Source organism: Protopterus annectens, chromosome 6.part0 (assembly GCF_019279795.1).
Source record: "Protopterus annectens isolate FY-2018-M chromosome 6.part0, PAN1.0, whole genome shotgun sequence".
In the NCBI taxonomy this organism is placed as follows: Eukaryota; Metazoa; Chordata; order Ceratodontiformes; family Protopteridae; genus Protopterus; species Protopterus annectens.
In genome coordinates this window covers 1,466,470,677-1,466,485,052 of record NC_056737.1, presented here as the reverse complement: position 1 = coordinate 1,466,485,052, position 14,376 = coordinate 1,466,470,677, and the positions used below count along the sequence as shown (strand labels likewise).

At 37.6% G+C, this 14,376-nt stretch overlaps 1 protein-coding gene across 1 annotated transcript in view; it reads left to right on the top strand.

Annotated features, from left to right (window-relative positions):
* Nucleotides 1–14,376, top strand: part of LRP1B (LDL receptor related protein 1B) — a gene marked incomplete at its 5' end in the record, with an annotated part of 5,941,474 nt that overhangs the window by 4,461,660 nt on the left and 1,465,438 nt on the right. Inside the window, 2 exons of the mRNA XM_044073672.1 lie at nt 3,079–3,195; nt 3,362–3,481. Of these exons, the coding sequence (XP_043929607.1) occupies nt 3,079–3,195; nt 3,362–3,481 (237 nt within the window). The remainder of the gene's footprint in view (nt 1–3,078; nt 3,196–3,361; nt 3,482–14,376) is intronic.

The following is a 14,376-nucleotide window of genomic DNA, read 5'->3' as shown; positions in this document are numbered from 1 at the left end:
TAGAGGAATACGCTGATATACCACAACCTCACACAGTGTTCATTCCCCATATTCCATTTACAATTTTATCTTCCCAATGATCACAGTCCTTGGAATATTTGCAGGAATATATTTAAAATGCACTTTAGACTTCGGCTTTGATATTTTAGCTTATTTATGGTTTTTGCTTCTCCATCATAAGTTCATATACTAAAACAATGTTTTGGTGCTTATCCAAATCTTTGTCACTTACCAATGCTCTACTATGGATCCCTTTGTTGAAGCAAAACATACTCTTTTGAGATATCAAAACTATATTGCTACTAGGTTGTGTTGCTAAAAGGGAGATCCTGCGATCCAGTCCACTGATACTAAAACAAAAAAAAAAATACAATATCATAAAATAATATGAATTGACCATCTTTTCCTCTGTTTACACATCAGATTTCTTAAAAAATCTTATTTACTGAAACATTTTGTACATTTTAATAATTTACAGTAAACTTTACTACCTGTTTATGTGGTAATTATTAGCCTTATATTGGCCTGCCTGTTTGATAGCCTATACTGACGTGTTGAACACTTTTGACTAATTTCTTACCTAGTCAATCATGTCTTCTCTCCTCAGTATTTGTATACCATTAGATTAGGGGTCCAGGGAAGTAAATAGTGTGGGAAGAAATAGCCAGGGAATAGTTATGGCTAGGCTTGTATTGGCCCTAGGGCCGATAGCCTAGTACCAACCTAGGAACCTATGAACCTATTACTCCTGATAAGGCAAAACACAAGACATGGCTTTCCAATGTTCATATAGAAAACATATTAAGTATAATTTTTGCCTTAAGTGCTGCCATTTTCTAGGACAAAATAATTTGCTTATGATTGATGTCCTTTTAGTATCTTCTTTGACAGCTGTCCGTGTCATATGCATCTCCAGTTCTTGTGCAGCTTCCCTAGAAAGCAATACATGGGGAAGATTACAAGTAATCAAAGCAGAAATTGTTGAAGTGCAATTCAACAAGTCAGTTTTGTGCTTTGCTAAGTCACTGGGCAACCAAAAAGCCCCCAAGGAGAACTATAGCCAGAGGTACAAGGGGGAGTGTTAGTCTGCTTTCAGAGTTTTATGTTATCAGTCTTGTAAAATGGGCCAAGTAAATTGTGTTGAACCAAACTGTGTTTCAGTTATATGAAGGGGACTGTGAATAATGAATGCCTTCTATAGCCATTCTGGATTGTTTTCTTTTGGGTCTGTCCTCCTAAACTGAGCACAGCTTTCCTTTGTTTGGCACTTGCAACAATAGTATTAAAAAAAGCAGCGTATACTGCCATTACATAAACATATGCTGCAAACAGAAAAGTAGTAATTAATTTGATGTTCTCTGTCTTGAGTTCTGCTTCATTAGTAATGTTGAAAAATAAAGTAAGTGGAATACATACAAAAATAAATAGCAAGATAATGATGGGAAATGTGAAAGTGTAAGGAAATGTGAACTAAAATCATAGAAAACTAAGGCAGGATAATGAACATTAAAGAACATAGTGCACTTCATGAATCAACAGTTAGACCAAATGGGTCTAATTAATGAAGGGAGACATTTTTTTTCCATTTTATTTAATGTGTGGTCCAGTCCATTTTCTCAGCAAACAGACCTTTTTTTAGCCATGTCACAGGCCAAGAGGTCAGTGCTAAACATAATACATGTATGGACAATTTAGTGTTGTCAATCAACCAGAATGTTTTGTAAAAAAAAAAGACCACATTGGTGTTACTGCCATTAATTTATATCCTCTTTTGTAGACCGAATTCTTGTCAAAGGTACGTACTTTATCATAACAGTTATCAACTAACATGTAAGACATTTTTGTGGAAATCAGCCTTCACATCTTTGCAGTTTCTCCCAGCTCATTACGGAGCGCTAAAAGAAATCTTTCTGCAAGGCCTGTACATGGGTTTATAGTACCATAAAAAATCATAGTTAGACAGGATATTTAGCAACACTGAGGCCTGTCCATGTGCCTTTGTTAATGTTGTGTGCTGTACTATTTGCAAGAAATGTACAATTCTATATAAAGAGAAAATGGGGACATATCCCACTCTAGAGCAAAATGCTTTACAAGTCAAAGAGAAAGCAGGCATTGAAGCATTATTTATTTTTCCCTTTGTCACCAGAATGCTTTATATTACTGCATTCTCCAGCTGGAATTCTTGATGCTGGCTTGGGAAGAAACCTGAACTGGACAACCAAACATCTGTTTCTGTAACTTTAAGCAAGACTCTGATCTATGTGTTTACTGTAGCTGAATAATTTATTTTCATGTCACTCATTTATTTAGCATTTTCTGTAAATTGTGTATTATTCTCTTTTCCTTTATTTTGTTGATGTGTCAGGTATTTTACATGCATTTATTTATAAGATAAGCTTAAAATACACATTTTAGGTTTAATTTTTCATTTCCAGAATGTATTCATAGCTCATTATATTACTTTTATGTAGCAGAGGCAATTTTTGATAATGCTTTAATAAGTCTTGCCAGTAACTATAGCATTCTAACTTTACTATGCCATTATAATGTCTATTTCAGGAGTTTTGTCTTTCTTTTGCATATCAAGCCTACAACTGCAACATATTTCAAACTAATCTGCATTCTGTAATTCTGTGTCTGTCTCTCTAGTTAATGGTCAAGATACAAAAGATATAACGGATATATATCATATGAGCGAATTGCAGAAATTGCGAATGCTCATCATATCGAATGCACTGGACCTCAAAGTGCTTTTTCTGAGATTGCGGTACAGTGAAGAATGGGACATTTGCCCTTTCCTCACTGTAGTGTGATCTCGGAGTTGGAATCTATATTTAGCAGGGGGTGTAGCGGGCACAGCCCCCCACAATAGGAAGTTCGAGGTCCGGTACGTTCGATATTATGAGCGTTCGCAATTTGTGCGATTCGCTCATAGGATATAGACCCAATATAACGTTGCTTATCTCAGATGTCATCAGTGATATTGGGCATAAATAACTAAGAATAAACAGTATATATTACATTTACCTTATTATATAAAGATGGAACCATTAGTTATTTTTCCCCTCTTTACAGCTGAATTTAGATGTCAGCCAGGGCGGTTCCAGTGTGGATCCGGACTGTGTGTTCTTCCAGCTTTTCTTTGTGATGGAGAAAATGACTGTGCTGATAATTCTGATGAGCTCAACTGTGGTGAGTGTTGGTCACTACTTTAAAAGTGGCAAACTTTGAGGTAAAAATTTTCACCAACACGTTAATTAAACATTTCCATCAATTTAATTGTGTTTGCTTAAGTACAATGTTATTACATAAACAATTTTCAATAAGGACTTTGCAAGAACATTGCTTTTCATTTCAGACACCCATGTTTGCTTGCCAAGTCAGTTCAAATGCACAAGAACACAGAAGTGTATCTCTATGTACTTAAGATGCAATGGGCAAGAAGACTGTGGAGACGGGGAGGACGAATCAGACTGTCGTAAGTTGCACTTAGTTTCAATATGTGAAATATTATGAATGTTATATCTCAATGGCATTTGTGACATTAATGAGGATTTAGCATTGCTATGTTAAGGTATGATAATATCTGTGCTAAGACATTACCTACACTATTAGTATTCATTCATTCATGCATTCATTTAGTGGTTATTTGCTTAATCCAGTACATACTCACGGGACATTGGAGCCTGTCCTGCCACTCAGTAGATGCAAAGCATAAAGCTCCTTCATAATGGAGAGTGAACCATTTGCAGGACACCTATACACCCACTCAGCACTACAACTGTGGCTAAATTAGAAAATTGTTATTTTACCTGTGGCACATTGTCAGAAAGTGAGCTGTAACTGGCATATCTAACAGAAAACCCGTGGACACAGAAAGGATGAACAGACTGCACACAGAATGCACCGGAGCCATAGGTGTGAGTTGGTGAAGCACATGGTGTGATGTGGTATTGCTAACTTTTGTGTCAGTTGCTTTACATAAATATTGTTTCTTGCAAGTTTTAAGGCAATTTAGGCATGCTGAGCAGGAGTCTGTGATGCCTTCCGGCAAATGTAGACAGCCTTTTGCTTAGTGCATAACAGCAAATTTAATCAAATTCATTATGGTACATTTCCAAGCTGATTTACGTTGCTTTCTTTTGTTTTCTGATCCCACATCCCGCCCACCATGAAAATCACAATTTTTTGCCACTCTCCTGTGTATACTACCATTGCCATTCAACATTTATCTGATGGGGCTATGCCATGTTAGATTATTTAGTGTTGTAAAATTATGACAGACTACTATTGGTAGCCATCAGTAGTAGAAGTAAGATTTGATTCTTTTACCTAGTCCTGTTTCAGTACTCCAGCAAATCCATACATGGAGTTCTTCCTCCACTGCACTCACGTAGATATTCAGTGATACACATTTTGATGTGGCCACTCTCTTTGCAACTCCTTCTGTACCTTTGGGGCTGCTTTGCCAGGGACATTCAGAATGGGAGACACATAATGGTGGACAATTGCTCACACATCTACAAGCAGGCTTTTTTATTCTTCTCCTCTATATTTGATAGTGTCAGTTGTATAACAGGTGGCACACACATTAGGTGCAGGAAGCTCTGGGTTAATTTCTCAGGTACCGTTTACCTACCACATTTTTCGCAATGGAACGGGTGCTGCACTGTGGTCGTCGATATGTTCAGTAATGTTTTTAAAGTGTTATGTAGTATGTTTTCGGTTGTTTTTGTGTTAGTGGTGAAATTGAAGAAGCAGCACCGCTGTTGTTTCTGCATTTTGTTTGCACTTTACCTTTTGTTTGCTAGGTGCTGTTGCACTGCACTTTTTTTTTTCTCTTCATTTTTCAATGCTGTGCTGTAAGATAATGCGATTGGTCTTTAGTACAACCCACCTAGCATTCATTTTCAGTGTTGTGCGCAACAACTGTAGTAGTCAGATTAAAGACAGAAGAGAAGGAAGAGTGGAGGGAGTGGGCTGATTTGATTTATTTCTATTTCTGCTAAAAACAAAACAACCTGGGCTTTTAAAGAAACTATATAACATTTTAAAAACGTCACTGAACATATCCGACGATCAGTACGCAACCCGGTATTGCCATGAAAATGTGGTTGCGATAATACGTAAGTACCATTTCTCATATCAGGTAGATTGATTACTGACACTGCTGCACAGCATAGGGGGGGGGGGGTTGCACTCCTGAGTGTGTTGTCCTTCAGATGAGATGTTAAACTGAGGACCCATCTTCTTGATTTGGTGGTAGCTCAGGTGGATGTGAAAGATCCTGTGGTACCTGTCAAAAATAGCATATTAAGTTCCCCAATGCCCTGGCTAAATTTCCCCTGGCAGTATAAATACCAGGTTAGGTCTCCCCAAAAAGAGGGTGCTAGCTTAATGGGACTGACCTGATTAACAAAAGATAAATAAATAAAACATTTGGCTATTACAAATTCATACATTTGTACATTATAAATAAGCAATCAGTCCAGTAAATGATTGGGCATCTAGACGATGCAAATCCATCTGTTAGTTTTCTCTAACTATAATGGCCTGAGTATACAGCCCAGGGTTGAATTTACAGATTTCCATCTATTAATCAAAGGTGATTTTACAGAAAACATTTTTTTATACAGTGGGAGCTTGTTCTGTAGCTAAAGGTTCCATTAGGAGAGCTGGCTATCACGTAGTAGGTTCTGTATATATTGCATTGTAGGTTTAGAGCCTTACAGATGGTACTAGAAGTACTTACAGTTTTTTTTTTTTTGAGGTTTAAGAAGTTACGCAGTACTAGTATTTCCATAACCTTGTAGCCAGGTTTTTCTTACTACTCAGGAGACTTAAGAATATCTAGTAATGTGACAGGGCTCCTCCTTGGTCTTTGGCACAAAGGACCTAATGCTCAAGATTTGCTTGATTAGGAGTATCAATGATAGTTGATACATGATGAAGAAATGAAAGCTCATTATTCATGAATATACCTGAGTTCATTAAAATGGCATCAGCCTTAGACGGTACATTTTATATGGTAGGGTCAGAATTGTTCTTGTTTCCAGCGGCTGTGATGCCAGATACTACTGTGATTTGGACCCTCTTTCAGGATATGGGCATCAACTGGAGAGTTAATGATAGCACTGAATTTATAGTCATAAGCATATTTTGTCATCCATAGACCCCTGAGGACATCTCGGACATCAGAGAAGAATATGCTGAAGAGGAAACGAGCAATATGGAACCTTATGGGATTACACTCATGACAAGTCTTTTAGAGGAAAGTGTATTCTGACAGAGCCAGTTTACTATCTAATAGGCTATATAGTGGGTTGGTATTTAGACAAGTAAGTGTTTTTCAATAACGCTAATGTTTAGGATGGAATCAGAGGCCTTAGGTCGATCTGGGTAGGCAGTGTGCACTGACTGGTTATTAACCATTGCTTCAGTCAACTCCTCAGAGAAGCCCACCAGGTTCAGTAGACAGGAACTACCATTTATAAATCCAAACTAATTTATGTTGACAGACTGCAGACTATCTCATTACGTACAAGTTCCACTATAATATGCTATATGACTTTACAAATCATACCTGTAAGACTAATAGGGAACATGACAGTTTTGTGACTGCATTTAGTAATAGCACAAAAAATATATACTTTTCATGCTGAAAACTGTTTACAACAAACCTTGACTATGCCATCAAAGTCAAAAGTCAAAGTAAACTTTAATGTCATTTAGGACTACACAAGTGCAGCCTAAACAAAATTCCAAATATCAACTCACCAGAGAGTACGTAGGAAGCAAGGATAACAATAACAACAGTAAACATTTCAATTTAAAAAAGATATTACAAGACCTACAGAAGGATAAATACACCACTAATAACAGCAAAATCACACAAGTCCCCTCAGGCAGTCATAAGAATACTGTACATATCAGCATGACAATGTAGGATTGCACGTTAAGAGTGTCTTCCTTTGTTCGTCTGCATCAGACAAACAACAGGCAACTGCACATGAATAAGAAAATATAATGCTACATTAAAGAATAAAACAAAAGATATTGCACACTTTTCAGCTGAGCAATGTATTATGAATGATCACTGACTAAATAATCTCTGGCTGGTATCAGAGTTTATAAGTCTCAACGCTGTTAGGTAGAAGCTATTTAAGGATCTTGTGATCCTGCAGTGGCTACTTTGATATTTCTTGCCCGAAGACAGTTGTGTAAATCAGCTGTGTGCAGGGAGAGAGGGCTCATGAATTATTTTGGATGCACATTAAGTGTTTCTTGCTGCAAACAGATCCTGGATTGATGGTACGTTTAGGCCCATAATTTTTTTCGGTAATTCGCACCACTCTTTGTAGCTTCTTCATTTCTGCTATTGTACTGCTCCCAAACCAAACTGTGATGCTACTAGTGAGAATGCTGTCAACTGCTTCACTGTAGAATGTGGTGAGAACAGGTGGGAGCTTTGCTTTTTTGAGCCTTCTGAGAAAGTGGAGATATTGGTGTGTTTTTTTTGACCAGCTGTTCAATGTTCACAGTCCAAGAGAGATCCTTCGAAATGTGAACCCCCAAAAGCTTTGTAGATTTGACCCTTTCTACCTCTTCACCATTTATCATGAGTGGTGAGTGTGGTGTTGACCTTTTCATGAGGTCTATAATGAGCTCCTTTGTTTTATTGACATATCAAGGTTGTTCTTAGCATACCAGTCAATCAATGAGTGGACCTCATCTCTGTAAGATCTTTCATCCTCCCCTTTGATGAGGTCCACGATGGTAGTATCATCTGCAAACTTAATGATGTGATTGGTGTTATATTTTGCAGAAGAGTCATGGGTGAGGATGGTGAACAACAGAGGGCTTAGCACACAATTCTGAGGAGCACCAGTGTTGAGTATTATGCACACCAAGGTGTTATTGCCCACACATGTTTTCTGCTCTCTCTTCATAAAAAAGTTGAGGATCCAGTTGCACATGAGCTTGCTAACTCCAAGATGTACAAACTTGTCAATAAGCTGCATAGGAACCACTGTACTGAATGCTGAGCTGAAGTTAATAATCAACTGCCTGACGTAGTTGTTTCTTCCCTCCAGATGATCAAGTTAGAGATGCAGTGCCATTGAAATAGCATCTGCATTATATCTATTAGCCTGATAAGCAAACTGTAGAGGGTCAAAGGTGGATGGAAGGTTAGCCATCAGGTGCCTTTTAACTAATGTCTCAAAGCACTTCATGACATTTGAAGTTAAAGCAACCAATCTGTAGTCATTCAGGCAGGTTGGATTAGCGTTTTTTGGGAGAGGGACAATTTTCATCACATTAAAGCAAGAGGGAACTTTACCAAGAATAAGGGAGGCATTGAAAATATCAGTTAGAACTGATAATAGTTGGTCTGCACAGCCTTTAAGTACTTTGCCCAGTATTTTATCAGGACCAGCAGCCTTCCTGGGGTTCATTTTCTTAAGCCGAGATCTCATTTAATTAGAGTTAAGGCTAAACACCCCATCTTCTTGGTCAATAGGTAGCCTTGTAGCAGCCATGTTGTTCTTCTTTTTAAATCTGCCAAAGAAAGAGTTTAACCTGTCCAAGAATTCAATACTGTCTTCACACTGAGTTGACCTGGTTTTATAGTCAGTAATCTATTGTATCCCTTGCCAGAAACTCCTGGTTTCCCTCATGTCTGTAAACTAACTTTGTAATTTCTTTCTTTATTCCCTCTTGGCCTCCTTAATGCCCCCTTTTAGGTTTGCTCTAGCTTCGCTGAGACCCTTCTTGTCTTTGGCCCTGAATGCTGCATTTCTTGCCTTCGGGAGACCGTAGACTTGGGTGTTGAGCCATGGCTTTTGGTTTGCTCTGATTGTGATGCTTTTTATGCCAGATACATCATCAACAGATTTAGTGATGTAAGCTATTACTCCTTCAATGTAATCATCTATGTTTACATGTCCATCTGATGTAGCAGACTCTTTGAGAAATGTCCCAGCAGGTACTGTCAAAACAGTCTTGGAGACATTCCAAAGCCCCCTCGTGCCAGACCCTGATCTGCTTAAATGTGGGCTTTTCTCTGATCAGAGCTGGTTTGTAAGCTGGTAGAAGCATGATGGTAAGATGGTCAGAGCTTCTTAAGTTAAGTTGTTGTATTGCTCTGTAGGCACCTTTGATGTTGGAATATGCCTTGTCCAGAGTGTTTTCACCCCTTGTAGGAAAATCTACAAACAGAGAGTAGTGGTGTAGCACCTCTCTTAGATCTGCTTGATTAAAATCACCAGCAATCACGTGCAAAATCTAAGTTTTTCCTCTGCATCTTACAGATAGAGTTATAAAGATTGTTCAGGGCCTCAACGGTATTTGCACTGGGTGTAATGTATACCACTGTTACATATATTCCATTTAGCTCTCCTGGCACACAAAAGGGTCTGAATTTTAAGGACAGGAACTCTAGATTATCAGAGCAATGTGACTGAATAGTCTTACAATTCTTACACCATCTTTCATTCACATAGTTGCAGACTCCACCTCCCTTGGCCTTTTCACACAAAGCTTGACATCTCTTTGCATGAAAGAGTGTGAAGCCTTCTAAGTTAACAGCACTATCATTGATCTTGTAATGCAGACACGACTCAGAAATCATCAATAAACAAGTGTTTCTCACTTTATTTTGGCTATAGAGTTCCAGCCTCAGGTCATCCATTTTACTGTCCAGCAAGCAGTATTGAAGGCAGAGCAGGCCTGTGAGGATTTCTTTTCAGCTTTGCAACAATTCCAGCCCTGCAACCCCTTTTTCTGGTTCGCTAACATCTTTTCCTCTTATGTCTTGTCCTGAGTGTTCCAGAACCTTCTGTCTCATGTTTCAGGCACTTTAAGGCATGCTGGGTTAAAATGCACAGCTCCAATAATTTTGTGAGTATAGTAGGCCCCAGAAACTCTGCTGACTGCAGGGAATCTTGCCAACAGCATGAAACTGTTAACTGCTTAACTTCCAGAAGCTTCTGTCTGCTTTAAATTAATATACCTCCAGTTAACATGACTGAAATTTCAAAAGTCGATCATATGGTCTCAGATATATGGGATTCGGCTTTGTGAGATTTCGATCATGTATAGTAGATCCATAGATATATATATATATATATATATATATATATATATATATATATATATATATATATACACATACACACACAACACAACCTTCTGGTGCATGCAAGCATGCTCAATACACGGACCAAACCAAATACAGAATACACAACCACGTCCAGCATAAAAATACAAATCCTTTGTTGCCCCTTAGTAGGATATCCAGGCAGAAAAAAAGCAGAAATAAAGTCAGGCTATTGCTATATTTAAATTTATATGATGCAGGATTTGTCCAAATAACATGGCAGCTTACAACACAAATATTATGCAGGTAATAACCAAACTGGTTTTGCCCCCTGGCATCATCAGTGAAGTAAAGCATCTTTACACTGCTCCCATTTTAATAGCTATAGATTTAAAGTAACACATTCCAATTAATACAGTTCAAAGTGTGATTACAAAAATACCATTCACTTTATAACCTACTTATACATACATACATATATCAATTTTTAAATACATACACTAATACATATATGTACATTCATAAGAACATATTTCAAAACATAAATAAATAATACTCTAGTGCATATGTGTATTAAAATGAGAGGCATACACAAAGGGTCTCTACTATAACAATGAAAAGTCAATCTGTTGAACGGCTAAAAAGTAGAATATTCCAGACCTCGAAATCGGATTTCCTCAGCTGAAAATTGGCTTTGTTCCAAGTTGAACTTTCCCAGTAAACAAATGTTAAATAAATAAATGATATTATTAATTAGTATTATTAATATTTGAAGCCTGCTACCAATATTATTGAGGTATCTCAGATATTGTCAATCTTGTTTAGTATATGTATCTGTTACTGTACTATGTCCTTCTTATTCTTTGTAGTTGTGTGTGATATATGCACTCAGAACTGAAGCAATGTAAATTCTTTTAACCCACACTGTGTGTGGGTCTGAATGACAATAAAGTCTACTTTGACTTTGATTTTGAATTTAGAGACAGAGAGCTCAGTAATGTAATAAGAAAATTGTAGAGTTTGTCTGGCATTTCCTTTGGTAAAACATTTGCATTTAGCTTATTTACATAGGAATGCTTTTAGTTCTTTCCTGAATTTTGAGGAGAAGAGCATGTCCCTCATTTGTTTTATTGATGGATTCCCAGATTCTGGGGCAGTTATGGACAAGAAGTGTTTAGTCTGCTTCAGCATGGCGCATTGTGTAGTAAGGTTTGGGATGAAGTTGCAGAGGGATCTGAGGATGTATGGTGGCTATCTTTCTGACAGTCTGCTAGCAAGAAAGGAAGTGATTCCATATTAATGGGTTTAAAAAAATATATTGATCCAAGGGGGAGGGTGATTCTGTGAAGGATTGGGAGCCGTTTACCTTTTTCGAATGTTAAGCAGTTCTGTTCTCTCCTATGAGAAAAGGGTGATAGATCTGCAGATATTGAAGATGGTTTGCAGAGCAGATCTTTTTTTTTTTTTTTTTTTTTCAAGGTGGAGGCAATTTACTTAAGCAGGTATTGTAGAGGTGTTTAAGTGGGGGTAAGGATTTGGTCTTTACAAAGAGAAATGAACCAAAGATGGATGGAGGCCATCATTCCTGGGGAGCATCAGGTGACATATCGTGAATAACTTGGCTAATGAGCTTGGTGTTGATCGCTTTAAAACAAAATGGTAGAAGGTTAGTAAGGACTAGGTTTTAATAAAGGGGAAGTATATTTCTATTGTGGGAGGGGGACTCATTTGCCTATAAGTAACCTACCTTAGAGAGACAGCGTAATTGAGATTTTTATTTGGCCCAGAATAGAAATTTGTTGGTTTTAGCTTTGGTTATTGTACGTGATGAATGTAGTGGTTGTATTGTGTTGGATATAGTGAAAAAGGTTGAGTGAGTGGTCTGACCAGACTCACAGATGTATGTAGTCATTGTTGTTAACTAGGGTTTCTTTATTATCAAATGTGATGCACCAGTTAAAAGAATATTATTTGGGTTTTTGGCATGAATTAAACAGCATTGTTTTTTTTTAGGTTGAGAAGCAGTTTGCGCTGGTTAAAACATTGACTGACTAAGGTTTGAGAGGTCTGTTTACCAGACATCTTTGATGGTGCAGGTTAAGGAGACAATTATGTACATGGCCATATTTTCTGCTTGCTTTACAATGTATACAGTGAATAGAATTGTGAATAGAATTAACCCTTGTAGCATGTCTTAATTGGGGGTTGTTTTGGAGAACAGAAAGCTGAGTTGTATGGAGAAACATCTGTTTACATAAAAATTGTGAAATTACTGTGTTGCCCGTGGGCTGCCACCTATATTTAAGAGGGATTCCACTAACAGACAGTGGTCTACAGTATCAAATACAGATCTATAAAGACTGGTCTTGTAAGGTTTCTCCTTTCTGTGATTTGAAAGATTTCATCTATTAATGTATATATTACAGTCATGGTCTACACCTTGCCACTAGCCAAGCTGATGGAGGGATAAGATGTTGGAAGTTTGAAGGTGTGGAGTCAGTTGGTTATATCAGAGATTTTCTAATATTTTACCTCAGGTTGGTAGGACTCATATGGGCCTGGAGTGTCTGGCAGAGGAGGACATACTGGGCTTTGGAATGGGCCTAATTTTTACTTTTCTCCAGTTTTGGGGCATGATCCCTTTAGTGACCAAGTTATTGTAGAGATGTTTATGTGTGGTAAGGGTGTGGTATTTACAATGAGAAATAAAACAAAGATGTCTGTTCATTGCTTCTAGAGTAGTATCAGAGGGTATATTGTGAAGAAATTTGCTAATGCCTTTGTTGGTGATGGCTTTGAAGCAGAATGGTGGAGATTCAGTAAGGACTTATTTTAGGAAATGGAGAGGATGTTGATTGGAGAGGGCGGTCATGGTGGTGCAGTGGTTAGCATTGTCGCCTCAGAGCAAGAGGCTCTCCGGTTTGATCCTTGGCTGGGGTGCCTTCTGTGTGGAGTCTGCATGTCCTCCCTGTGGTTGAGTGGGTTTCCTCCAGGTGCTCCGGTTTCCTCCCTCATCCCAAAGACATGCTGACACTAAATTGGCCCTAGGTATGAGTGTGTATGTGCCTTCCATGGGAGGTTGGCCGCCGGGCTGGCAACTTGACACTGTAAAATTCTACTGCCAATTATGAGTGGACAGGTGATCTGCTGTGGTGACCCCTAACCGGGAAAAGCTGAAAGAAAAAAAGGGTGTTGATTGGAGGGTAGAGGTTTTGAAAATTAGAAAATTCAAGTAGACAGTCATCTGGAATAAGAGCTCTAGATAAGTTGGGAATGGTGTTGCTCTAAAGAGAGCCTTTGTGAATAGTTCTACTATTGAAGTTGTAAGCCCATGATTTCTTTTTGTTGTTGAAAATTGTATTTTGAAGGGAAGTTAGGGGGTTGATTTTGTGTCTCATAGTAACTTTTCTGGCTAGGTTTCTTAGCAGGTAAGGTTTTCACAATTTTCTTGATTTGAAGATATATTCCATTCTTTCCAGGATTTGTCCCTAATTGTTTGTAGGGATTTATATTCTTTGGTTAGCCCTTTTGCTATTTGATGGTCTGAAGCATCCAAGTACATTGGTTAACCATATTGTTATTTGGTAGTCTATGAAGACGCGAACATGAGTGTCCTGGAGTTTAAGAAAGATGGTTGTGAGGGTGCTGGTTATTTCATTTAGGTCATCAGGGCCTAGGGTATCATCCAGGAGTGCTGTGAGAGCTATGTATGTAAGTTTTGGATGTTTTGCTGGGATTAGGATCAGAAGGTGATTAGAGAGTGGTAGAAGCTTGAACTATAAATATATATATATATATATATATATATATATATATATATATATATATATATATGTATATATATATATATAATTTGTGTATTTCGTGGTGTGTATGGTGTATTTATGTATGTATATATGTATATGTGGTTGTAAATCAAAAGGTAGAATGCATTTTTGATAGAAAAATTTTGTGGATGTAAAAAAGAGTGAATGTATAAATGACTGAATGTTTACATAGATATATATAGATATATATATATATATATATCTCTATATATATATATATATGTATATATGGGTCTACCTGATAACACCAACATGCCAAAACACCGACAACGAAATAACCGACACGAAAAAAACAACAAAAAAAAAAAAAGTTCAAAACCATGAAACTTCACATGCCCGACAAACCAAAATCCTGACAATCAACAAAACAAATACCTTTCCCGAAAAACACACACACAACACAAGCACACCAAAAACCTTACAAACCTACACTAAACCTGACATACA